The following is a 26,478-nucleotide window of genomic DNA, read 5'->3' as shown; positions in this document are numbered from 1 at the left end:
AGCACATAACTCGCAGAATTTGATTTTGTTCTCTCTGGGTACATTTCCTTCTTCAGCTCCTCTAGGCAAGGCACAGACTGTCCCAGCTGAACAGGAAATTCTGCTTACACTGGTGATTGAACGACATTTTCTCAATGATACACTTGCTAAAATAGTTTTCCTTTTTCCATATTTCTGCCAGGATTTCTATGCTCCCAGAAATCTCAAGAGAGGCTGGGGTAGGTGTGGGAACATAAATGCAAATAAATATAAAATCACACACTTCAGATTTCAGGCTGTTTCAAATGAGTGTTCAGAGCAAACTGTCCTTGTCACTGTTGCAAGCAGGTTTACTTACCCAGCTGAGAGGTGAAAGGTTGTAGCTGTCAGACAGAATTTATTTAAAAAATAAAAAAAATCAGGCATAGCGTGATACAAAATCCTAACCTATCTCACAGAAATCACAGCATCACAGAAACACACGTTTCACTAACCAAGAGATTTCAGAACCTCCAAGAAAGAGTGGGTTATTATAAGCACACCAGTACAAGAATGGATTCCTGCTCTGTGTGAGTTTTGACAACATTGAATCAACCATTATATAATGAATGGTTGTCAGATTTAATTGAGACAGGATGTACAAGCAGTCCAATAAAGGCTGCAAAGACAAATGCTGAAGTAATGAGGCTGTTTTCTGAGGCAACAAGACACAGTATAACATGCCCTGGCCTGTTACTCAGAGAAGTGTCAAGCTTTGATGAAGGAAATAAAAAGGGAAACTCTGTTCTTGCTACTGTGGAAAAATACACAACAGAGCTTCGAAAGGGCAAAGAGCCGGGATCAGCATTAGCTGAGGATGCAGTTGTTTCTGTAAATCAAGTAATAATCTCTGATTTCTCTCAGAACTCCAAAAACTAGAGAAAACAATGGGTACTTTACAATCTCTATTTCAAGTTCATCTGTCCCCGAGATCATGTCTCTTTCACAAAGTTTAGTTGCTACACATTAAACAGTAAATAAATCCATAAATCAATCAATACAAAGCTGATTTTTAGAAGAATTTTATTTCTATGACAGAAAAATTCAAAGCTGCTCAAACAGAGGAATCAAGTCTTAAAATCCTGAGAATTGAAGCAAACTGCATTCAGTGCCTATTTTTATCGTGTATTATTAGTGTAAAGCAGCAGACATTCATAGTTCACTAGAAGATGAAAACTCAGAGGTATCTGGAACTCATATGCTGCTTTCTGTCTTTATCATTGAGAGCTCCTTTTTTAAAATACTTCAGACTGTAGTGCTCTCATACTACAAATGTAGTGGGAACGTCCCCATTCACGGATACAACATTTATTTGGTATAATCCCGATAGCAAAAATGCAAGGTAAGTTATAAAATAACATATCGCCTGATGGAGGCAGCCCTTCTGTTTCATAAACCGCTATGAATAAGAAGCATAATCACCTAAAAGGGTATTGTGCTTACTCTTAAGTACACAGTTAAGTGCTCCATTGGCATGAACAGTAGACTATAAAGTATTCTATGTGTTAATAAGATCATAAATACAAATCTCCCATAAATTCTCCACTTCCAGCATCCCATCTCTCAAGTATGTTTGCATTGTTGAGGCATATTTTAATATTGCATAGTTCTACATAGATAAGGTACTACTGCTTGCATTGTTGTTGCAAATGGCTACATTACTCTGAAATGGGCAGTGTTACCACAGTAAACCCCATAAAAATAGGTAGACTTCACACGGATTGTTAAATGTCTTAAGTTGACTATAACAGTACTCTTGAGTATCATTTCATTTATAAGTACTACATATAACTCATGAGCCTGCAAAGGCTTTTACATCATTATTAACCTTACAGCTGAGCTGCAACTGTTAATTGTAGCATGTCCTGAAGACACTGGAACACAGTTCTACAGAGCACTTCTGCATCAGTCTCTGGACATGATTTCCAGGAAGAACAGGTAGCAACAATCCTATTCGTACAGAAAACAATGAAGTTACCACTCTTAACTGCACTGGTCTAGGATAGAAGTCACATGAATTGCCCTGAAATGTGAAATTACTGACATAAACTCTGAAGTAAAAATTGTCACAGAAACATACTGTCTCAACATTAAAAAAGGACTCAGATCCCTAGTGCCTTCAGAGAGCAATAATGTTGACAGATCTTGAGACTACTTTGATATAAATACCCATTTCTACAAACATAGTGATATAACTTCTCCACTTATAGAATTCACAGCATTTTCAATTATTTCTTCTCTGCAACTAGCTTAAAGTGCTTTTTTTTAACCTACCTAATATAAGGTAGATCTTTATCTAGTTCTGTTTATCTTAACAGAGCCATAGATCAAAGTATAAATGGTTTGTATTCTCAAACTGAATCAAATCTGCACACAATCCGTAAATAGCTTTAGAAAGAAGTCACCCAAATTGCACCTAAACCACAAAATAGCAAGTTATCTCAACACATAATCGAAGTGGTTTATTTGATTTGATAAAGCAGTAATTTTTGTCTGTAAGACCAATAAGCTAAACTTGGATCTTTTAAAATCCTACCATTTTATGAGAAGCGAAGCCAAATGTTTTAGCTTCTCATTACTCAAAGATCTGGTTTGCGTCAAGAGATGTGCGTGTCACTGCCAGGAACAATGGACAGTGTGCTCACCTGGACTCTATCTGGCCTATCTCAGTCAATTGCTGCTTTTTTAAAAAAACACCTTTGCAAGTTACATTTAGTGATCTCTAAAATGAAAGCTTATTTAAAGTAAGTTAAGCTCTTTTGTTCCTCCCTTCTTTTACCTTCCCCACTCTTCTTTCCACTTGTTTTCAGTATCTTGGTGCTCACTTCACCTCTACCATTTCTCCTTCTTCCCACACATACTTTCCTGGAATGTTAATGCCTCTATTCTCATGTACCTCACTTCTCAACCTTTTCTGACACATTCAGCCATGTTTCTTCTGTCTTTTCCTTTCCTCAATCTAGTTGTTAGCCACGTTTCCCTTTGTGATAGAGACAGAAGCATGCCTAAAATGAAATTATATCCTTACCTGTCTTCTCTGATTGAATAAAAAAAGCCATACCCATGAGGTACCATAGGGACTACAGATCCACTGAACCGGGTGTAGCCAGTCAGACTAGTTGAAAGAATAAAATTTCCACCTCCTCCACTGTAGAACAACACAAAATAAAACCACCACTTTTAAAAGAGAATCTAAAACAAGGTGAGTATTACAAAAAAGTTTTGTTCTAGAAATCAAGAAATCAACACGCATAAGGCCAATGTAACAAAGTCCTCGGTATCAAGGGATACAACCTCCCCACAGGACAAGAATATGAATTACCTAGCTGTGAAGGCTTTATCCACATAAAGTTCTGGCACTGGCAGTCCTTGCTCCTGTGCTATGAGTAGAAGACCCAGAAGATGACGATCAAATCCTGTCAAATAAATCCAAATACTGCATCATTAACAGCAACATTTCCCTTTTTTCTGCTTCTTCTGGTCTGGATAGCTGGAAGCTGAAGGACAGATAAACAACAGAGTCTACTAAAAAAAGAAGATATTGTAGCATACAAAAACGTTTCCCAAATATTTGATCTAAGGGGCCTTTGTCACTTTCAGCTTGCAACACTGAGCCCATATGCAAACGAAATAAGTAATATAAATCCAGCACAGTTCCTGTAAAAGACGAAACCCAAGAAAGCTTCTGTTTCAGCCAAGGAGGAGGAGCTCCACACAGTGAAGCTGGCCCATCGGCAATTATGCAGACAGTGTGAAGAGGCTTTCAGGGCCTCAACTGCCTAGACAACTCACCAAGTAGGATGGAGAGAGTATGAAGGTTCACCAGGTGATTATTTCCCAGCTACTCTTTCTCATTCATAGAATAGCTTGCCACACTAACACAGGTGGGCTAGAATTTCACCCAAATCTCTCTTCTGCCTTAAGACACGACATTTCCCACTTTCCAGCCAAGCACATAGTTGATCAGATGGTACTCCGAAATAATGTTTAGCTGGGCAGAAAAAGTGAATTAGAATTCAGAGTGAACGTGTCTTTGTTGGCACAAGGAAGGGTGCAAGGACTAGGTTTTAGTTCCTTTCCCTGAAATTGAAGTATAAAATGTTAAGGGATAGCCTTTACTTAGATTGAAAACAAGGAGACAGAGAAAATGTATTAGTATACAGCAGTATTTCCTTTTCACCCACAAGAAAAAACAAAGAAAAAAACCCCTTTTGACCCCTGAGTACCTTTTCCATTCTCACATTCTTTCCTCATTTTATTGTGCTTTGCAAATGCCTTATGCATCAGCTGTAGTCGTCGATAAGTCTGTGTAAAGCAGGGGAGACAGGATTAAAAAAACAAAAAGAAAAATGAAAAGAAAAATAAAAAATAATCCAGATGAATAACACATCAGGAATCACAGATCAGTAAGTTTTTCCCTTTCACAGTTTCTAGCAATTTTAGGTAGAAGAAAATGGAGGTACTTGAAAGGTACATTAGAACCTCTCTCAAACCCTCTTCCTCGCAAATCCAAATTCCTTTTTCCGAAGAACTTTCTCATCTGTTTCCTGTATCTCTGTTCTGTTACTTGGATCACTTTTGCACTGACCAATATTCTAAACCTCATGTTCTTTCCCAAACAAGCTGAAACTAGCCACTGTGAAAAAGAGTAATCAAACAAAAAATCTTCCTACAATTTAGAAACACACTGGCTTTTAGCAGGTGCAGTTGCATTTACGGAACCACCATGCCCTGAACTGGTCAGGTAGTTGGACTAGATGATCATTGTAGGTCCCTTCTAGCTGAAATATTCTATTCTATCATTTTTCATGCAAACCAAACAAAAACAACCCCCAAAAAACAAAAAACACCCAAGAACAAAAACATCACCACCACCAAAACCCCCACAAACCAAACAAAAAACAGATAAAATAATCTGTGAAGCAAAGGCAGAAAACAAAACGAAGACGACCCTACTTAAAACATACACAGATGCCAACAGCTCTCCCAAATTGTCTCTGCCAACTGAAACATTACTTCTGTGACAGTAGTTCTGCCCAAAGTTATGTTTTTTCAATTTTATGTTGAAACTTAGGAATTAACACCCAACAGAACAGAATACAAATACATGTTTTGGTAAAGGAAGGCTAGAGAAACATCTCCAGACACCCAAGATCTTGGCTTCTAAGATCTTAGATCTTACTAGTTCTTTAACTACTTAAGAAGCACCCTTTGTCCTTTTAATCATTACATGAGAGGCTGCAGCAGAGAATGTGAAAGAAGCACAGTAGCCATTCAACCTGGCTAAAAATCAAGCCAACAAGCTCGCAAGGGACAAAAGAGAAGTTGAGACAAAAGGATTTTTTCTGAAGTACCTAACTTTAAGTACCTTCTAGTACCTTAAAAATAGACTTTTAAGCATCTTAATTTCAATACTATTGAACAGATTCAATGCATTTTTAAGCCCCAAGCGTTCATCATGAGAAAATAGCAATAGGAAGATATTTGGAGATGCTATTTAAAATTACAAAGAGCAAAAAGAAAAAGGCTACAGTTAGTGTTGGAAGTAACAAACCTCTACATGTATTACCCATAGGAGCCTGCTAATTGGTTAGAAGATAACTGAAGAGCAGGGAAATAACAGGAATAGGAAAGCAGATTTGAATAATGGCCAGAAAGTGGAGTTTTAAAGCTGCAGCCCATGCTAAAAGAAGCCAGTAAGACCAGGAAAATATGCTCTTGAAGACTACAATTATCAATCACACATTTTCTGACAGAAAAATTCCTGCATGTTTCTCAGATGCATTAAATAACATAGTACCTTTAAACTTCCTAAAGATACATAGCCCTCTGTCTCAAGAATCTCCTTGCTTCATTTCTCAGGCTCTGAGAAATATGGAGTGAGGACAACAGAAAGAGCTTTAATACAGCTCTCACTTGGCAAGAAAGGCATGAAATGCTCTGCCAGGCAAGCACCAGAGGGTAGTCACCGGGAAAAGAAAAGGTCACCAGTTCAGTTATTCAGAGACAAACTCTGGAATACATCCCTGTTGCCACTAGGACAAACATATTTCAGTCTTGCTCTCAAACTCTGATATCAGGTTAACATTTCTTGATTTCACTTAAAAATTAACACAACAGAACCACTCCACAGCAGAATACATTGGTTCCAGCCCAGTTACTTTTTAAAGATCAGTGTGAATGTAACTCAAAGCACTTCCATTCTTGAAACTAAAAGGTAAATAGGATAGAAAATCAAACAAGCCCACACATGAAAGCCCACCTCAGTCACAATGACCAGAGCCAGCCTTCAAGCAACCCAACATTTGAAATTTGTCTCACTGGAGACAGGACAATTCCCATTAATGAGACAATAGAAAAAAGAGTTTTAAACAGTTCAAATGACAGGCCTTCTAAATACATTATGATTAAATTAAGATTTCAATATTTACACTCTCAGAAGGATCCAGCATGGACTTGCACCACTCCACTGCTTCCATAGTACACGATCTTATGGTCTCTGTGCGGCCATGATAGAAACGCCTGGTCATGGCAGTTTCGTAACAGCAGCCCGGGCTAAGAAGAAAAATTAGGGAAGACTATCTCATTAACTTAGAACAACTACACGCTCTCTTGAGGAATAAAAAAGTCCTGCCAAGTATCTTGCAAAGATACAGCAGGGCTCCATCACACATAACAGTTAGTTACAAGTATCAGAGTAAGCTACTAATTTTCTTCAGATTTTGTGTCTTAAGAGAGCCCCAAAGGAACTCTACAAGCTTTTATGAGACATATGATTGAAAAAGGGCCAGTACTATAACTGTACCTTGAAAAGACTGGGTTGTCATGGCTATTTTCTGCAGACTACAGATCTACCAGCCTCTAGTATAAATAAGCCGAAATAATGCAAGCTTCAGTTTCACCATATAGTTCCATTAAAGAAACCATCTACACCATTCAAAACCTCAAAAAATAAGAGACATGGTTGAAATAAGCAGTATGTCCCAATGTTTTTATAAGGAAAAGGCTCAAATTCTTCTCTGTTGCATACTGACACCCATCCAGCTTTTACCTGGAGCATCCCCAGCCCTATGACAGTCCACCATTTAATAAACAACTTACATGAAACACACTTGTGCATTTAGAACAGACTTAACAGGCTATTTTAGTCAGACAAATTACTCCCATGTTCAGCGAACTGAGATCTACCAACCTTTCTTATGATGAGACAGCCATCTCCAGTGACTAAGCATCATACTCATATGGCAAAACCCTCCTTTTTCTGAAGCAAGCAATACTTGCCAGGTCAGTAATGACTTATGCAAGCCATAATAAGGGCTAGTTAGCAAAGGGAAATTGGGGAACACCAGTACTAGGAAGAATGCTGCCTTTTACCAATAACACAAAATAAAATGAGACACCCAAAAATGTAGAGTCAGGAATTTGGAGGGTCACTACCTGTATCTCTATTATTTTGCCCAAACATTCACATCTAATGTTGCTACAGAAAGTGAGACACTGAGGTTTGTGAGGCTTTTTACAGGCTTTGAAGACTAACCATTTTACTGGTGGCTGTTACATGCTACAGATAAAGCTTTCTTCTCCATCTGAGCAACTATTTGACATTAAAGAATCCTGACCCATTGTGCATTTGGCGTTTGCCCAGGTATTTACTTTGTACAGCCCAAATCCACACTTTTATGGGTTGTCTTCTGCCCTCCATTCCTCAATATGTACACGAATGATCCCTATGGGCACAAGGACACAATTCTTCCAAAGCCAAGAGGACAAGCCACATGGAGTTCAATGGTGCAAAATAAGGCTCTATGCAACAGATCAGTTTAAACAAAAAAAACCAACCACAACAAACTTACTTCTTCATTCTTATACCACTATAGCAAATCACACACTGGCACTACAAGGCCACTGCATTATATCTCCAGATCCACCCCTTTACTCAAGAAACTAGTTTTTTACTCCTAATCTGGGTAATGAGATTTTCTTACCGTCCATGGCATTTGTAATAAGCTAGCTGAAGGGCAAGCTGCACAAATGTATCAGGATGAAGTTTCTTCTGTCTCATCAATGTTTTGCCAAAGGATGTGAAGGCGTAACTCACTACCTGTAAGTCAGATACCTGTCAAACCACAGAAGGAAAAAAAACATAGAAGTCAAGAAACTGCAAATACCACAGCTTGGCTCACTTCAAAAACAACTCATTCAACATAAACCAACAATGTAGCAAACTAAGCCACAGTGTTAAGTCCCCTGATATATCAGTTCATCAATAACATATCCACCCCTGTTCTCCAGCATGGAGAAAGGCCAGCTAAAGACATGCAAATAGAAGTTAAAAAAACCCAAACAAACAAATGTGACAATTAACAGAAGCAGCAAGAAATGCCACCTTTTTGTAATAGAATTCTTTAGTGCGTCCAATTTCATCTATAATTTTTTGATCCACTGTGAATACAAGTTCCTCTGGCCATGGAATATCCCTCACTTTATCTGATCCCTAGGAGGATGCGGACAGAAAGAAAGAGAAAAAAACAAAAACGTTATCCATAAGAAAAGACACATTAACTAATAACATTTGAAAGTATAAAGGATAGATACCTTCCATTTTCCCTCATTTTCAATAATGTTCTTTTCGACACAAAGTGACATGGAAAGTAAAGCGATGGCATCAAAAGGAGAATGCTAGAACCATATAAGACAAGATATCACATTATTTGCATGACTGCAAGAGGATCAAATTGCTTTTTTCCTTACCCCACTCTTTTTCCTGCAGACCAACAGCTTTACTGCACAGTGTTGGACTTGTTTTTCTAGTTCTACAATACATATAGAACTACTGTAAGTCCACCCACTGTTTTGACTGCTCTGCAGCCAGATAGGGAGGCACAACATACCACTGCTGTGGAAAAGCAGACTTCAGGCAAGATGTAGGCCCTTCTGGCCATTCAATAACAAGTTTTAAAAAATCTGAGTTTAAAAAACACAGCTGTTTGAATAGCTACCTAATACGATGAGTTAATTTTAAGTCTTCTTGTGCAACTTATTGTTTTGTCTTTGGAACTTCCCCATTAAATACTCCTAGAAATAAGATTATGATTTCAGATCTCATGTCCTTAATTCAAGTATGGTGTAATATCACATACTGTGAAAGCAGACTACTTTTGGAAACTTGCCAAACAAGGTGCCAGATAAACAAGGCTACACTAAAGAGGAACTTATGAAACATTTAAAATAATACTCTGAAAGGCAAAACTTAGTACATAAATACTTGAAAGGTTTAAGGGAGGAAAAAAATTTTCAACTTACATCACAGAATGCGCAAGAGGTTCCATTGGAAAAGAATATCTGACTGTAGGATTTGTCTCCCCAGCGTACAGTTGGATCACCTGTTAGCCCCAGCCTTGCAATCTGAAGCAACAGTTACACAGTGTGGGTTTTGGAAGACACTGAGTACACTGCCAACCTCTATCAGCCTAAATCAAGCCCACATTAAGATGGTGAGACCTCCCCGAGAGATAAGACAATTTCATCTGGTTGAAGATGGATCATTATTATAAGCCTAAGTTTGTAAATTAAAGAGTGATAACAAGTTGATTAGTATATTTTTGAGGACCCTGAAGGATAGAGAGCTAAAAGATTATGAAGGTAGATTTCAGCCATTCCCACTTCCAATGTACTAACAACTCAAACTATTTAAGTATTCTTATGGATCAATCAGAAGCATTATCTGCATATTTATCTGCTGCTTCTTCTTCTCTGTTCTGAAAAAGCAAGATACTCCTACATATATGCAGAGGAAATTTATATATAAAGCCCACCAGATGCAAGTTATCAAAAATCCTTCGCTACCTCGCTGTAGTCCTCAGGAGTCGCATGGGGACTAGAATCATCGAGGCAGACCACAAACAAACTTCTCTGAATTTTCTCCAGGAAAGTTAAGTTCTTTGGATCAAGATCAATCAAATATTCACGTAACTGGAAAGCATAGAAAGACAAAGCTAAGTGAAATGACGTATTTCCAGTGATCACAATGCTTTTCTCAGGAATCAACTGTTGGAAGTATTCCCACCTCTGCCCATTTTGTCCTTTCGCTGCTTGTTAAGGCTGCCAGTCCTGGCCCATCTGGTTCACTATGGCATCTTTTCTGTATGTAAGTAAGCTGCCTTTAAGAAGATTTCAAAAACTTAAGTTAACAAAAAGAACTTGTAAAAAAGTTAAGAAAGAAAAGTCACCCTTTTAAACTCTCTCTCCTTTGCCAAGCTGGAATTTTGGTTCCACGTTCACAAGATAATGTGAATTTTCAGGAAGCATGAATCAGCTCCTTCAAACTCCAAGGCCAGCTGATGACCTGCTCTGTTCTCAGGCACTAATGCTTACTTTAAATTGCAGCTACCAGCCCAGTACAAACTTACATGTAAAAAACCATGATCCTAAAGTCTTATTACGCACTTAAAACTAGATTTAAGACTTCAGCAGTACTGATCAAACCGTCTCAAGCACAGATGTCTGTAGTACTGCAGCTTTGCAGTGTTATAGCAACTAATCAGATACAAGGGCAAAACTTCCATTCAAGATAAACCCTGAAAATTAAACCAGAACAGTACCTACAGTACATCCTAAATGCAGAGACTGAACTACACAAGAATATTTTTCTTCCTACCTTTTCCTTGTATCCTCCCTTTGATGTGTTAACAGAGAGCTAATTTTTAGTTTGCAAGTTCATTTTTTTCACATGCTGTTCTAGGTGTTAAAGAAACTCCTTAAATTACAAGCATTTAATCCAGCTTGTTCTTTGTTCTGGCACTCTTGCCCATTAAATTTCATTACTGATCATTAGTTACACGGTTGCCAGAAGTATACGACACCCATGATGAAGTTATTAAAAAAACAACCAACCACCAAACCAAAACCAGCCTGCCCTTCTTATAGACAAGAGAAAGCTTTAGGGCTTTTTGTCTGTATTTCAGGTGTTCATTTCGTTACTTGCTCGATCTAACAGGTACAACTACAGAAATTAGAAATACATATGTTGAAATGTCTTAACTATTAAAGGTACCAGATTTTTTTAAAACTGATTTTTAAGCTTCCCTAACTAGTTTGTCTTGCGTAAGGAATTTGGCCATCCACCTATTGCCAATTTTAATTACAAAAGTCTTCTGTTGTGCTCTATAAACAGCACTGTGACAAATGCAGTAGTTACTCCTAGATGAAATGCACAACCCCTCTTTAGTAAGTAGATAAATATAGATTCCAAACTGATCACAAGAGACTTATGCTGAAACTACCTCTGTATGTGAAATCAGAGTTCGACCAACACAGTTTAGAAAACCTTGTTGCCACAACTCTATTGCCAAGTTAAAAAGCCAACACCTCTGCATGCTACTGGGAGATAGGAGGTACAGCACAGAAAAGCTTTAAACAGTGCTAGTTGCACTAGTACTGAAATTTACTACTAAAGAACAAAATTCTGTTTCTCTGTTCCTTTGCAGCAGCTGAGGAATATGGAAAGAGCCACAAACGCAGCTGGTTGTCACAGGTCTGGTGCAAAGACAAGAAATGCAGGTGAAATGCTGCTGTATTGCTGAGTAGCTAGCAGAAAGTCAATCAGTGTATATGGCAATTTTGGACTCTGCTGCACTTACCAACAGGAATTCCAGCCCCTCTATTCTTGAGAAAATTGATTAAAGTGTATTAGATTTGAATCAACATGACAGTTGTGCTTCATCTTTGATAATGATTAAGTAGCAATGAGACAATTATGAATGTGGATCAGACCTGAAAGGAACAATGCTACTTATAATCCTAATAATTACATGTCAAGAAACTTCAGACATAAATGATGTTTCCTACTGAAACATTCAGCCCTTTCGTGTGGTGTTCTATGGGTGTACTGCAACATTACATGATCATCATGCTTCATGGCAAGAAGATGCCATCCACTAAACAAGAATTTACTCAAATGTGAACATGCAGCTAGAGGAGAAGCTGTAGCCTCTCTCACACCTAATCCTTTAGGGTGAAGGGGATCAAAAAAGACAGACTCTCTTTGGCGTGCATCTTAAATAGTACAGCTCATTTGAAACAAGGTAGTTTGAAAACCTGAAAATCTCTGGAGGAGTCATCATATTGCCTTCATGTATAGCATCAAATGCAAACACACGACCTCGACACAGGACTATTAAGTGAGACGGACATTCACCTTCAGTCTCTGAAATGAAACAAAAAACCCCAAACATGACAATCCAACCGTGGGGATAAAGCAAGCGACAGACACAGGAAAAACACTCAGCAAGTCCTACAGACGCATTTTTTTGTTCAAAATAAGGCAGACTATATACAGGTAAAAACAGAAAAGAAGCAAAAAGAATAACCGCTGAAGTCCAATTGCGTGATCTTATTGCAAATCTGAAGACTTTTAAAACTGTCACAGAAAATATAAAGAAGTACATAACTTTCACTGTTAACTACTTCAAGTCATTGTCACTACCTAGCAGGAAATGTTATTTGTTTATCTTGCAGGCAGGAGCACCCTCTGCCGAAATGAGTGTTGCTTGCTGAAAGTTGATCTAGCACTTTGCGGATGATTGAGTCCTTAAGTTATGAGTGTTTATGCGACCAGTTTCAGTTATACAGCTCAAGATTGGAGATGCACTACCATGTCAATCAGACCTGATCTGTGATTGGCAAACCTGTAAAAAGGGAGCACTGACACACCAATTTGGCCACTATACAGAAACAGATAGTACTGGCCCACACAAGGCCAGGTACACTTGCATAGCATTGCCATATTAAATCTGTCTACCTGGAAATAAGACTAAATAAAATTGGAAAAGATTCTGGCAAAAAGCAGACATTAAACCCCCAAGAAACATGGCTATATTTTTCTCAAACTGAGCTACTGTGCTACACCTCTTCCAGTCTAGTACTCCACCGCTGGAAAAAGAAGAAATGTGTGGTACTTAATCTACAAGTATTTAACTGAATAGGCATCCACAGAAGTCTTACTCTTAACTGTAAGGTTTTTACATATATCTTTATGGTCCTACTTTCTAAATCAGTTAACGCAATTCAATACATACCTGACTAAAGACATTCTAGCAAGGGGAATTTGTCATTTCATGTAAACCTCGCCTTCATAGATCATGAAATTAATTTCTAACATAACAAAAATCAGAAAGGATGACATCAAATTCAGTTACTTTAGGTAGCATCCTCCTAACCTTAGCCATCTAAAGCAAGCGGTAGGCTTAAGTTTGGAAGTTTACATACCTAGAATTAAGTGTCTGAGATCTCACTACAGTTAGCAGAGATCTACCCAATACACTTAATGGCATCTAATGAGCTCTTCACCTGTTCTTATTAAGGTGTCTGCTGCAGGCTGAATCAAATAGCTCTCCAGGTTCCACTGATCAGGCTTTCTTGGCTTTTAGTGTGGTCTTTGACTCCAAGCTGACATTATCTGTCAATTTTAGGTCCCCTACTCTGCAATCTGAACACTTGAAGACTGTTCAGACCATGTCAGTTCCTTCTATAGCCAAAGGAGAAAACCAGATCCCTCTCAGCTGGAATTCCTTCTGCCTATCTTAGATACCTGCATATCTTGATGGCCCAAATCCTTCTCTGGAGGTATTCATATTTCTCCACGAACCACACAGAACCAAAAAAACTAACTAGACTGAACATTTCATCTGGAGGCAGGCAATCTACATGGGAATGGATATCACCTGCCATGTATGACATGAAAAATCATATAAGCAAGACTGTTTAATAAAGTTCTTACAACATTTTAAGGCATAAAAGGGACATCAATGACATGAATTGCATCTCCACAGGATAATAGCTTTGATTATTAAGTGTAATCAAAACAGAACATTGAGTTTACACCATTTGAATGTTTCTTCTGTGTTTTGGTATTTAAACTGACTCTTCAATTGTAATGTTAAGATAAAACCCTTGAAACTTGCCTTCAACTTTGCATTTTTTCATCATATCCTGTGGTATGGTTACTTCCTTATGTATTTTCCACCAAGCAAGGCAAAACCTCCTTCTTGAATTCCTGAGCATTACAGGAATTCACATCTCCCATGACTATCTAGAGGGACACTGCTGAACTGCTCTGGATGCATCAGTGTGTGTGGTAGGGGTGTTATGATTTCAGTTAGTTGGTTACTAATACTACAGTATTTGATAGTGGAGGATGAATAAGAACATTACACTTTTATCCTAGCTCTTGACCCTGCACACCAGAAAACTGTTAGGAGTTTAAGAGAATGGCTCCAAGAAGCACTGTGGAGTGCTTTCAAGACTGAAAATAGAAGCGGCTTGGCTGACGAAGCCAAGAAACAGCACAATGATAGAAAATAAGAATTATCCCAACAGAACGTATGGGGGGCACTTGAGAAGATGCAATTAGTAATGATGCTGCAATTCTGTCCATATAATACATGTAATCCACCTACATTTATAACATACGGAATTTGTCTTTTTTCAATTCTTAATGCTGGCACACTTCTTATAGGCATCAGGCTGATAACATAAAATTTGAAGCAGAGCTTTCTCTTAATATTACATTAAAGGACTAAATATTGGAACTGAAAAGAGCATTTGTAGATTAGATATCTTCTTTACTTCCTCATAAAAGCACTCAACAACCAGTATCTGATTTAGTGCTTGAGGAGGCAAATATTTTGTCGTTAAAATGACCACTCCATTAGCCCATTAACACAAAATCATTTGCTTGTGTTAGTCCGCAATTTGCATTTGTTTACCAGTTTTAAAATAATTGACGATTGAGTCTCTGGTAACTCCAGGAATTCTGCAAGTGCAGAAAAGCATTCGTAGTTGGTTCATGTCCAGAACAGCAGTCCCAGATCTCTGTACAGCCACCTTCTCTCTGTAGGAAACAAATACACCAAAGTTAAACAAGAGAGATGATAATTATGCAAGTAATCAAGTTAAGACAAACCCATCTTTTACTGCGAAGAATGCACACCAATGAACATAAACATATTTTTGAAACTAAAGTAAACATAGATCATTAATATTAAGACTAAATTATTTTTTTCTTGAAGTCTTACGTTCGCAATAGATCCCAGTATTTCAGGATGTGCCATATATTTACACAAGCTCTTTCTATCTGAGTGCCCTCTTTGGGTGGCCAGCAGTGTTCAATAAACGGGCACGGGCCTCCCATATTAGAGTGTATTTGCGTTGATATGCGAAGATCAAGATAAGCCACATTCAGCCACCAGTCCTCCAGCTGAAAATGAAAAATATTAAATGTCAGAATTAAGTTTTAGGTATTAATTCTTTAATAATTACCTGATTGTTCAACTGCTTGCTTTTTTATTCCCCCTTTTTTAAAAAAAGTATTTTAGATAGTAGTTCCTATATAACAGAAGGCAGGACAGGGGTTCAAAACTAACTGCTGAGGATAAGGACACATCTGGCTCTTCTATTTTCGAGCTTGAAATAAAATTCAATACTGCTTAAGACTGTTAAACTGTAAATTATGATGAATATCCCCTGATATTCATCATCTTAAACTCCTGCAGATGTTAGCTGTGGCTGCTGCTAACATCATCAGACAGATTACTCCATGAAGAATGGAAGGAAAGGAGATTTGTGTGAGAGAGGATCTGGCACAGACAGTTCATAATAGATGACCTCTATAGGTCCCTTCCAACCCAAAGCATTCTATAATTCTATAATGTATTTTTTCTATCATCATCTGAAAATCCCCACTCCAGAGTGTGTCATGTTTAAGATTTACAAAGTTCTCAAGAATGACACTTGGTAATGACCCCCCTTATATCCCTTTTTCTGTGGAAAAGCAACTTTGAAACATCTATTCCTTTTTTTTTTTTTTTGGAGGGGGACAGGGTGGAGGTGATAGAAGAACAGACTTACAGACAAAGCATTCAAAAGCTGGTAGTTAATTTAACATTTCAGTTAGTAAACTCTCTTAGCCACCCAACTTTGAAAACAACAAATCACACATATACAAGTAAATGTTTTCATATCCACAGGACAAGTCGCAGATATAAGGAAGATACTAAGATTTAAAAAAAAAAAAAGAGTTAAATAGCTCTCTAAATTAAATCCTGAACAACCAACTCTCTGTATGTTGAATTATGATTTCTTAGATATCTAAATACATACCCAATTCCTTCTTGTTTTTGCTCTTTCCAGTAATTTCTGATGCAATTCTCTCCCAATCCCATTTTCAAATTTTTTAACTATATCCTCAGTTCTCTGATATTCTTCTTTACTTAGAAATGGCTTCACTGGAAAAAGGAAATGTTTTTATTTTAAAGACAACTGCATACTGAGATTTATTCTAAGATTCAGATACCAGCAGGCAAGAGAGTGGATGAAAAGAGTGAAAAGAGAGTGGTGTTCCCCAGGGCTCAGTGTTGGGGCCAGTCCTATTCAATATCTTCATTGATGATCTGGATGAGGGGATCGAGTGCACCCTCAGTAAGTTTGCTGATGACACCAAGCTGGGTGGAAGTGTTGATCTGCTGGAGGGCAGGAAGGCCCTACAGAGGGACCTGGACAGGCTGGATCGTTGGGCCGGAGCCAACGGTATGAGATTCAACAAGGCCAAGTGCCGGGACCTGCACTTGGGTCACAACAACCCCATGCAACGTTACAGGCTTGGGGAGGAGTGGCTGGAGAGATGCCTGGAGGAAAAGGACCTGGGGATGCTGATCGACAGACGGCTGAACATGAGCCAGCAGTGTGCTCAGGTGGCCAAGAAGACCAATGGCATCGTGGCTTGAATCAGGAACAGTGTGGCCAGCAGGAGCAGGGAGGTGACCGTGCCCCTGTACTCAGCACTGGTGAGGCCGCACCTCAAGTACTGTGGTTCAGTTTTGGGCCCCTCACTACAAGAGGGACATTGAGGTGCTGGAGTGTGTCCAAAAAAGGGCAACGAAGTTGGTGAAGGGTCTGGAGAACAAGTCTTATGAGGAGCAGCTGAGGGAATTGGGGTTGTTTAGCCTGGAGAAGAGGAGGCTGAGGGGAGACCTTATTGCTCTCTACAACTACCTGAAAGAAGGCTGTAGTGAGGTGGGTGTCAGTCTCTTCCCCCTAGTAACAAGCGATAGGATGAGAGGAAATGGCCTCAAGCTGCACCAGGGGAAGTTTAGGTTGGATATTAGGAAAAACTTCTTCACCGAAAGGGTTGTCAGGCATTGTAACAGGCTGCCCAGGGAGGTGGTTGAGTCTCCATCCCTGGAGGTATTTAAAAGAAGCGAAGATGTGGTGCTTGAGGATATGGTGGTGGACTGGCAGTGATAGGTTAGCGGTTGGACTCGATCTTAAGGGTCTTTTCCAACCTTAAAGATTCTATGATAAAATATTCAGAATTTATTTTTCTAAAACAAATATTTGAAAGGAAAATACCTTTTAAAAATCTGTAAATAAATCACAGGGTGTTCTAATAAAACTTAAATACATGCTTTTAAGTAAATACAGATGTTAGTAAATGAAAACAATTGCTGAAAACCTGAAATACCTAAGAGATTACTAAATCCAATATATTTAAAACCGTAGCTGGAAATGCAATGGAGTTCTACAACTCCACCGGCTGCCACAGAACTCACCAAATAATTTACAGGAACTTTCTTTTAAGAAGTTGAGCCATACATGTCTGCCATGCTACTGCACCAACCATAAGCTACCTGCTTTTATTTTCAAAAGTCCATTCCTGGTCTACAAGCACTTTGCCCATCAATTCTCATTCACTGCCCCCACGTTACACCTACCTTTGAATGACACTGATGGCAGTTACTACTACCCAATTTTTATATTTTAAAATACTTCTGGATTTCTATCAGATCATGTGCCATACAGGCCAAATTTCTCTGTAAACATTTGCAAAACTAGTCACTATTTTAACCTAAAATGCTCCTTAAGGCCTTTTTACCATAGTATCTTTGGTCAGTAACAGGCACTGCTGACGTCAGTTTCCATGTAGGCACATCTTATTTTCTTCTCATATTCACCTTGTGTATAATGTATTTTCTGCTACCTTTACCCTTAGATTGTGAAGTCAATGGCAAAGAGAATGGATGGGGAGTGGAGGAAGTTTCTGCTGATTCAGTGCCTATGCAATGAGGTCTGATTCATTTTTGAGGTTGTTGGACATGACTGTTAATTTCTTGTCACAGTACTAACCCTGTGATCTACTTAACAGCTGTTAAACAAGGAAAGATACTTGATTAATTTTTAGTAATCATGTATCTGTGTCATCTCTCATCTAGCTTTTAGGAGTAACAATGGAGTTTCAGCTGGACAAGGTCTTAAACACCTATTTCTCTAGAATTAAAATCTTACTTCCTCACAACTGTGTCTTGCTGCAGTTATGACTGCTTGCCTGCAACCACTACTTTTTTCTTCATAGATCTAGAGATTGTCTACTCCAACTCCTCAACTCAGCAGCATCAGCTACAGCAGGCTGCTCAGGATTGTGTTGGGTTTGAGTATCTCCAAGGATGGAGACACTACAACCTTCCTGGCAGCAACCTGTTCCAGTGCTTAACCACCCTGACAATAAAGAGAGTTTTCCTACATTTCAAAGGAATTACCTGTATTTCAATTTGTGCCCGTCACCTCTTGTTCTGTCACTGGACACCACTTCAATACCTGGCTCAGTCTTCTTTACTCCTCCCCATCAAGCATTTACATGCTTTGCAAAGATCCCCCTTAGAGCTTTTTCTTCCCCAGGCTGAACAGTCCCAGCTCTCTGTCTCTTCTCATACATCAGATAATCCAAGCCCTTAATTGGCCTCATGGCCCTTCACTAGGCTCACTTCAGTACCTCCATGTCTTACTTGTCCTGGGGAGCCCAGAAATTGACACAGCGCTCCAGATGTGGCCTTCCCAGTGCTTAACAGAGGGAAAGGATCACCCCTCCACCTGCTGACAACACTCCTTCTAATGGAGCCATGAAGGCTGCTGACCTGCCTTGCTGCAAGGGCACTTTGCTGGCTCACGTTCAACTTCATGTCCCCCCAGGACACCAGGGGCTTTTCTGCAAAGCTGCTTTCCAGCCAAGCTTTCCAGCCAAGCAGCCCCAACTTGTGCAGGTGTGGGGGTTATTCCTTCCTGGGTGCATGACTTGGCATTTCATTTTGTTTGTTAAACTTCATGAGACTCCTGTCAGCCTGTTCCTCCAGCCTGTCAAGCTTCCTTTGATGACAGTACAACCATCTGGAGCACCAGCCACTCCTTCCAGCTTTATATCATTTGCAAAGTCAGAGTGCACCCTGTCCCATCAACCAGGTCATTAATGAAGATGTTAAACAATACTGGACCTCTGGGGTACAGCATCAGAGACTGGCCTATATCTGGAATATGTGCTGCTGATCACAAACCCTTGAGCCCAGCAGCTGACACATTTTTCAGTCCACCCAACTCTCTACTACCTAGTCCGTGTTTCATTAGTTTGTCTACAAGGAAGTTTAAAGAAAAAAAAAGCCTTTTTTAAGTCGATATAACCAATATCTGGATGCAGCTTGAATTGCACCACCATCACTTGTGAACACAAATAAAAAAAAGAAATAGATACAGAGCCAGCCACCTATATCATTTAGCAGTCCCTAGCATTCACCCAGGAAACCTGGAGCTGAAAGCCTCCCCAGACTGAAGGCAGTCCAACACTCAGGTTTCCCAGTGACCTTACTACTATACAATATTGTTCGAGAGAGTGATTATCCTGTTATTCAAGTCACATAGTCATTACATTGCAATATGCACACAAGAAAGAAAGTAAGAAAAATTACTGGGTTCTGGTCCTTATTCAAGGGGTGACCAAGATTGCTAGGGGACTGGAGCACATGATGAAGAGGCGAAGCTGAGGACTGAGTTTGTCCACCTTAAGAAGAGAATGCAAAGGGAAGACCTTGCTGCACTCTTTCACAAGTGAATGGAAAGGCAAAGCACAGCTCCTCTCAGAGATGTACCAGAACAGAACAAGAGAAAATGGACTCAAGTGGGAACACAAGAAATTTCTGAGAAGGAAAATGTGAGGGTTTTTTTAGTCGTTGCTGGTATGCTTTTTGCTCCCCCTCCTGTAATCATGAGGGTGATCAAACACCAGAACAGGTTGCCCAGAGAGGCTGTGAAATCTCTATCTTTGCGGATATACAAAACCCAGCTGAGCAAGCCTGAGCAACATGCTGTAGTTGGACCAGCTCTGAGCAGGGATCTGGTCTAGATGAACCCTTCCCAACCTATGTGATTCTGTGATGACAGGGCCTCTTTTCCATTTAAAAACTATTTGATCAGATGTAGAAGCAGCTCCTAAGGAGAAGAACTCATCCCCTTTCTCACTAGAGTTCAGTGAAACTTCTCTCTTGCCACCTTTTCCAGGCTCACAGATACTGTCTTCCTTTCTGCATAGATCAGCTCCATCCATGAACAAGAACTATCCCATGAAAGATATCTTAAGATCCATAGTTCAGGAACACTCTGGAAAGCTGGAGCTTTGGGTTTTCATACTCTCAGGCTGAGTCCAAGCTTCTGAGTCTCAACCTCTGGGGTGAGCTGAAAGGCTAAATAACATGGCTACAGCAACCTTCTTTGCCTATCTTCAAAACAAGGTTAGTCATCTTGAATCCAAAGCAGAAGCAACTACTGCAAAGCCCTAAATAAGGCACCTTCTGAGACATAGTCCATCCAGCTTTTCCAGTTGACTGGTTTTAAAGAGACAAGTGCTTTACCAACAGGCACACTAACTAATGTTGAGTGCCTGGGATCCTCACCCAACCACCGAAAGACAGGAGTTTCCAAGGAATGACTGACAGCACCTATGGAGGGTCAATTGTTCTGAAGAACAATTCAGAAGCACCTCCTTTCCTTCATTCACCTTCACAGACTAAATAAAGAGCTTAAGCAATGAGAATCACCAAGCTAGTGACTAGAATTGTGCACTGTACATTCTGGCTTTAAGTGATTTTAACAAGGGAAGACTATGGCAGAACAAAAAATACTGGACTAACTTTCCTCCAATCTTCAGGGAGCCCTTTAGAGATCAACAGTAATGATCAAAGTTAAAGAATGACTTCTGTACAAGGAACAGTAAGTAGGAAGTAACTTCAGCATGGAAAAAAAGGGACATGTGATAAGGTATTTATGAAAACACAGATCAGAATCAGAAAACAAGAGCAAACAAATTCACTGTCAGATTTTATCACTCCGTGACAGAGTTATTTATTAACTTGGAGAGACAGCTAGGTTTACAAAACTAAGTTCTAGAGACCAATTCTGTTCTTGCAGGTTCCCTACCACTGCAGCACAACTTGCACAAACCACAACATTCAATGTGCATTACAACAAAAAGAAAATTTTTTAACATGCATACACACACATTTTTCCTCTAAAACCACCATTTCAGCATTCCGCATCAAATGTGATGATGTAAGAAACAACAAAGAAAACCTATTACCATCTACTGGGCCATTTCCACTATAGTCAGAATAAAAGTGAACTCAGAGTGAACTTAGGGATTTCTATTTTGGGAAAGGGAAATTTTGGTGTAATATGTTTCTGCTAAGGACAGAACTCTAGGGCTTTCTCTGCTAGCATTCCTGTATTACAGTTAATATGGTAAGACACATAGCAGATGTTCCAGAAAAAAGCTCAGTGTCTCCAAGTTCTGAAAATTATTACAGAAACATAGGAAAGTAATCTCAAGGTACTAGGTAATGTATCTTTGTCATCCCAAACATATGAAAGCCTGATAGGATAATAAAGAACTAACCAGTCATCTATGCTTTACAAACAAAGCTAAACACATGTGCACTGATGTTGTTTTCAAAACTTTTCTCTTATGTGATATTTAGAGAGCAAACTTTTCAGGGCAGAAATTATCCAAAAATGCCCAACACTGCCTTCTCCTACTACTGTAGGAGAATACTATTGTAGTTAATAGTATTGGTGAGAAAGAAGAACATTTAAGTATGAAAAAGTTTGAAATAACTTTTTTTTTTAAACAAAGATCCTGTGCAATCACAGTCATGAACAAGCAAAGTAGTCATTATGCAAGATAAAGTTTGTAGATCGAGTATTTTTTCATTAGACCAGCTGCTATATCTGAAAACAAAAACAAAACTTCAGGGGAAAAAACCTCCAATCAAAAAGTTACCCTTCCCACGTGCCCAATTCCCTTACATGCTGAAGAAAGGCAAACAGGGATAAAATGGAAACTTTTACTGAGGTTGCTCTGGGCAGTTAGTTTCCTGTTTTGAATCTGAAAAGTCCTTTTGCACTCTAAGCGTGTGGGTCCCTCATCCCAATTGTACCAGTTGATACAAGCCATCTCTACAGATCACTTTGCAAACATCTTCAGATCAGCCTCGTTACAACAGCACACACCATGCTACTATTACAATATTAATTCATTACCTGCATCAAGGTATTTACTTAAAGATTCATCAAGAGGAGGTACGGGCAGGGAAGGCAGAGAATCTTGGTACTGAAACGTTCGCTCCTCAGAGGATTCAAGCACTTGCTTTTCCATGACTGACCTGTAGCACAACATTGAACAGACAACGCTGTTAACAAAGCCTGACCCAGATGGCGGATCGCCCCGTATTGGTTTCCCCCCCAGAAAACATTTACACGGTAAAAGGCACATATCGGGGAAGTGTCCCCCGACAAAGCCAGGATCGAGGACGACTTCTTGGCCTGAAGCCGCAAGAGGCACACACACACACAAGGTGAAAACCACGACCAGGCGGCTACTGATGCTTTCACTGGATACGTCCCGATTAACAAACTCGAGGCCTGTTGCTTTCTTTCCTGAGGAGCAACCAGCCAGCCCGGGGACACCCACCAAACGCCGGAGAACCGGGGAAGGGGGAAATCACGCCCCGCCCGGCCCTCGGCCCCCACAGCCGCCGCGAGGCCGAAGGGGAGCGGCCCCACCAGGAGCGGCCCCACCAGGGGCGGCCCGAGCCCCCCGGCCGCGCGCCCCCACCCCGCGCTCCCCGGCGGGCGGAACAGCGGCCCGCCGCGAGACAGGGCCGAGCAGGCCCCGGTACCGCCGCCGCACCACAGCGGTGTTCGCGGCAGCTCCGGGCCGGCGCCGGGGAGCTGCTCCAGAGGGGCCCGGGTGGACGGGGCTGGGGGGTCAGTCGAGTCGAGCTCAGCCGTCCGCACCCTCCGGCCGCAGGAAGGGGCACGCAGAGGGCTCCGCTCACCCCGCGGTGCACCGCTTACACTGGCCTGGACGAGCCCACCGCCGCCGCCTCCGTCGGCTCGCTCACTGCCTGGCAGCCTGCCTTCACCTCTGCCCCACTTGCAAGCGGGCCCGGAAGCCGGGCGCGGCGGGGCGGGGCGGGGCGGGGCGGGGCGGGGCGGGGCAGGGCGGCCGTGGGGAGGTGGCCGTGGCCGTGGGGCGGGACGCGCGTGTTTGTGCCTGCGGGGCGGCGGCAGCAGAAAGAGAACCCGCAGTCCCCCGGACGGGTCGTAGGCCCTGGGAGAGAGGCTGTGAATAAAAGGACAAGGGGAGGAAGCGGATGCGGATCCGCCCTGAGGGCTTCCCTCGGCACCTCCGGGGGTAAGGGTCCTCTCCAGCTAAAGTCACCTCGGCGGCATCCCCAGCCGGCCTGAGCCCAGCTGCGAGTCCTCGCTGGCCCTGGAGGCTGCTGGCCCAGGGGTTGGTGGTCTGACTGCTATGTGAGTGGGGAAGAGCTCACGAGTCTGCAAGGACGTTTGTGTGGCCAGACCAGTGGTTTTCTGTGCCATCTGTTAAAATTGTGTGTGGGAGAGAGGCTTGTGGGGCATGACTTGCAGCTCCGCCGGGTGGGGGTAAGCACAAACCGCCAGCAGTGGGAGTGAGTGGGGTTTGGAGTAGTCCTCGTGTCCTGGAGAAAACACGTCACTGCATGGTGAAGTACCACTTGTACTGGGAAAGACACATGAGGCCTACCTAGTCCCACCTGCCACGGTTGAAGAGGTCTCTGCTTTCAGAGACACCTGCCAGCACTGCCCTTTGGCATGCTGAAGGGGCCTCTGCCACCTGTGGGTGTACGGGGGTGATATGTGGTGGAGAACTGTCGCTCAGCCCTGAGATTTCCCCCTCTCCCACTGTTGCTGGGGGACCTGGTTGCTCTGAAGAGCTCCCAGGCACTGAGGAGTTCCTGATGAAAGGCTGGCAGCTCAGATAGGTCTTGAAGTGGTAATAACAGCAGTCTGATGTGACAGCCATCAGGGCAGAAGAGGTAGGTGTGTGTCAGGCTGTCTGCACCATGCAGGAGTCTCTACATGAGGCAGAAGGGCTGGGCCAGGCTGAGAATGTAGCCTGATGCCCGCCATCACTGCCTCCAGGCAGAGACTCCGGACCTCTACAGAAACCCCGTGTAACTCTGACCAGATTGCAGACCCTGTTACTTGCTTCCATCCCTATGAGTCTCCGGATGTCTTTGCTACTATAGGCCGTATGAGGACTGCAGCCTCCTATGGCTCTCTCTTGTAGAAACTGTAGATTTCAGATCCCTGTGGGTCTCCCTTTCATTAAGGGTTCCCATCACACATTGGTTTTTAATAGTAAATGTTTGCTTGATCCTACTCACTGATGCAAAGGCAGCTCAGAGATTAAAATCAAGGGCAATCACATCTTCATCTAAAAATCTAATTAGTAGCCTGTGCAAAGGAACAAAGGTGTAATAGGATTCTTAAAAAAAAAAAAAAAGGCAGTTTAACAAGGGGTATGTAGTAATAGTTGCTATTTCTAAGTGGATTTAAGGTTTACTTCAGGTTTCAGTTCACAGCTGTAAGTCTAGTTTTGAATGAGTATAGCAAAGTCAGCATGTGATATAGAACACTATCAAATTTGCAGTCCTACAGTCTCTTGATTATTCTTGCCACTGAAGCATTGGTAACTGGAAATAAGCAAGACTACTATTTCATATTCAGAGTCACAAATGGCAAGTTTTTTAAATGTTGCTTTAAAGTCTTTAGTCATAGCTATAAGAATTGCTATGACATTGTCTAAGTTGGGCCCTAGCCAAAAATTTTCCATCCACACATTTTTGATAATACCAAGACATTCTAATAGCCTGTTCAGGCTGTAGAGATGGAAGTAGGAAGTTTTGGGTGGGTGTTTTGTTTTTTTGTCATTCTTCACTATCGTGCTTACATAGGAGCACACCTAGCGTAGGTGCTGTGAAAGCGAATAAATTGTTCATCTGTTGAATCGCTACTTAATCCGACTCTTCTGCTGTTCATAAAAAGAAAGATTATTATCTAAATCTGCACATTTTTAGAGCAGGAAGATTAAGGACAGAAGGTGGCATAATAGGGATCAATTCTCCTTTCTTCACTGTCTTCATGGCCTTGGCATCAGTTTTAAAATATTTTCTGCGACATAACCTACCATGCTCAGAGTAAAATGTCAGCATTGCTATATTGCATTATCAGTCACAGCTTATGTGAACAGGGCCTTGTTCCTTGACTTCTTTCCTCTTTCCATCTGCAGCAGTGGCGCGTTCTGGTGGCTTCCCTGTTGCTACATGCCTTTGCTGCCAAAATGGCTTGCCATCACCTATCTCACTGTCTCTCCTTCTCTGGGCCACTTTGTTCAGTCACCTTTTGCTATGTGTGGTTGTATGTAAACCAGTTGCTTTGTGGTTAACACATGCAAAAGATAGCCAGGAATAATGACCTACTAAATTAGTTTTAGTATGTTAACCACCTATAGAGTCTTTGCTAGGCAGATGGAAAAGGGTCAGCTGTCACTGCTCCCTGTGACAGGTGCTTGATGTTGCAATCTTCCACCTCATTTTTTCCCTTGAGATGTTATTATCTTTCCATGCTGATGTCCTTCCTCTTGACTCCTGAGCTGCTGCCTGTCCCCATCTCAGCAGTCTTTACCTGTATGTCCAGTTTTACCTTTCTTATATTTCACAGCTCTACTCTATGGACTTCCTCATAGCTTGTTCTCTCAATGTAAAAATTTCCTCAAAAAGCTGAGCCAAGGTTATGCAGCTGTGCCGTAGCATAACTAGGCTGACAGCAGGAACAGTAGTAAAGGAGGCGAGGTTATGTTGCTCCTTTCCATGTTCACCTTTGAAGCATCTACATGGCCTTTATATTTGCAGTTTTAGCACCCTGGAAGGTCCAGGTAGTAAAACTGGGAATGCGTGTTGTGTGACTTTAATATTTATTTCAGTAATTTCACATTGGTGATGCTGAGAGCACATCAGCTGCAAGTCTCACACAAATATTTTTCTCTATAATTTCCTAATTTTTTTTCAAGTCTAAGTAAAAGGGTGGCTAGACAGCTTCCTGAAGAACAGAATTTCAGTTGGTAAAGACATATATATGTATTTTTTAATCAGGAGCTTTTTGATATTAGCAATGACATTAACATATTTGGAGTATAATCTGCTAAAAATGTAGCCATGAGTGATACATGCTGGATAAAATATGTCCAACAGTGAAAAAAGTTGA

The 26,478-nt window shown here is 41.0% G+C and overlaps 2 protein-coding genes across 4 annotated transcripts in view; one reads left to right on the top strand and one right to left on the bottom strand.

Annotated features, from left to right (window-relative positions):
- Positions 1-1,024: 1,024 nt before the first annotated feature.
- On the bottom strand, positions 1,025-23,348 carry CROT (carnitine O-octanoyltransferase). Of its 3 annotated transcripts, none has more exons than XM_075082757.1 (17): positions 23,245-23,348; positions 22,429-22,550; positions 16,177-16,301; positions 15,093-15,274; positions 14,784-14,908; positions 12,115-12,223; positions 10,085-10,178; positions 9,865-9,990; positions 9,322-9,423; positions 8,614-8,697; positions 8,405-8,512; positions 8,004-8,134; positions 6,450-6,573; positions 4,245-4,323; positions 3,341-3,434; positions 3,047-3,166; positions 1,025-1,968 (listed from the first exon to the last, which is right to left on the bottom strand). In XM_075082757.1, exons 2-17 carry the CDS (start codon positions 22,541-22,543, stop codon positions 1,848-1,850), a joined length of 1,839 nt encoding a protein of 612 aa, XP_074938858.1. In that variant the 5' UTR covers positions 22,544-22,550; positions 23,245-23,348; the 3' UTR covers positions 1,025-1,847. The 3 variants fall into 3 exon arrangements, with proteins under 3 accessions (XP_074938858.1, XP_074938859.1, XP_074938860.1); XM_075082758.1 differs by having other exon boundaries at positions 23,226-23,326; XM_075082759.1 differs by lacking the exon at positions 23,245-23,348 and adding an exon at positions 23,078-23,241.
- The window catches only part of OLAH (oleoyl-ACP hydrolase), a 19,403-nt gene continuing 15,694 nt past the window's right edge, over positions 22,770-26,478 (top strand). Inside the window, 2 exon segments of the mRNA XM_075081988.1 lie at positions 22,770-23,277; positions 23,435-23,584. Of these exon segments, the coding sequence (XP_074938089.1) occupies positions 22,770-23,277; positions 23,435-23,584 (658 nt within the window).

Source organism: Phalacrocorax aristotelis, chromosome 2 (genome assembly GCF_949628215.1).
Source record: "Phalacrocorax aristotelis chromosome 2, bGulAri2.1, whole genome shotgun sequence".
Classification (NCBI taxonomy): Eukaryota; Metazoa; Chordata; class Aves; order Suliformes; family Phalacrocoracidae; genus Phalacrocorax; species Phalacrocorax aristotelis.
Note: the sequence above shows the minus strand (reverse complement) of the source record. Positions and strands in the feature narration are given on the sequence as shown.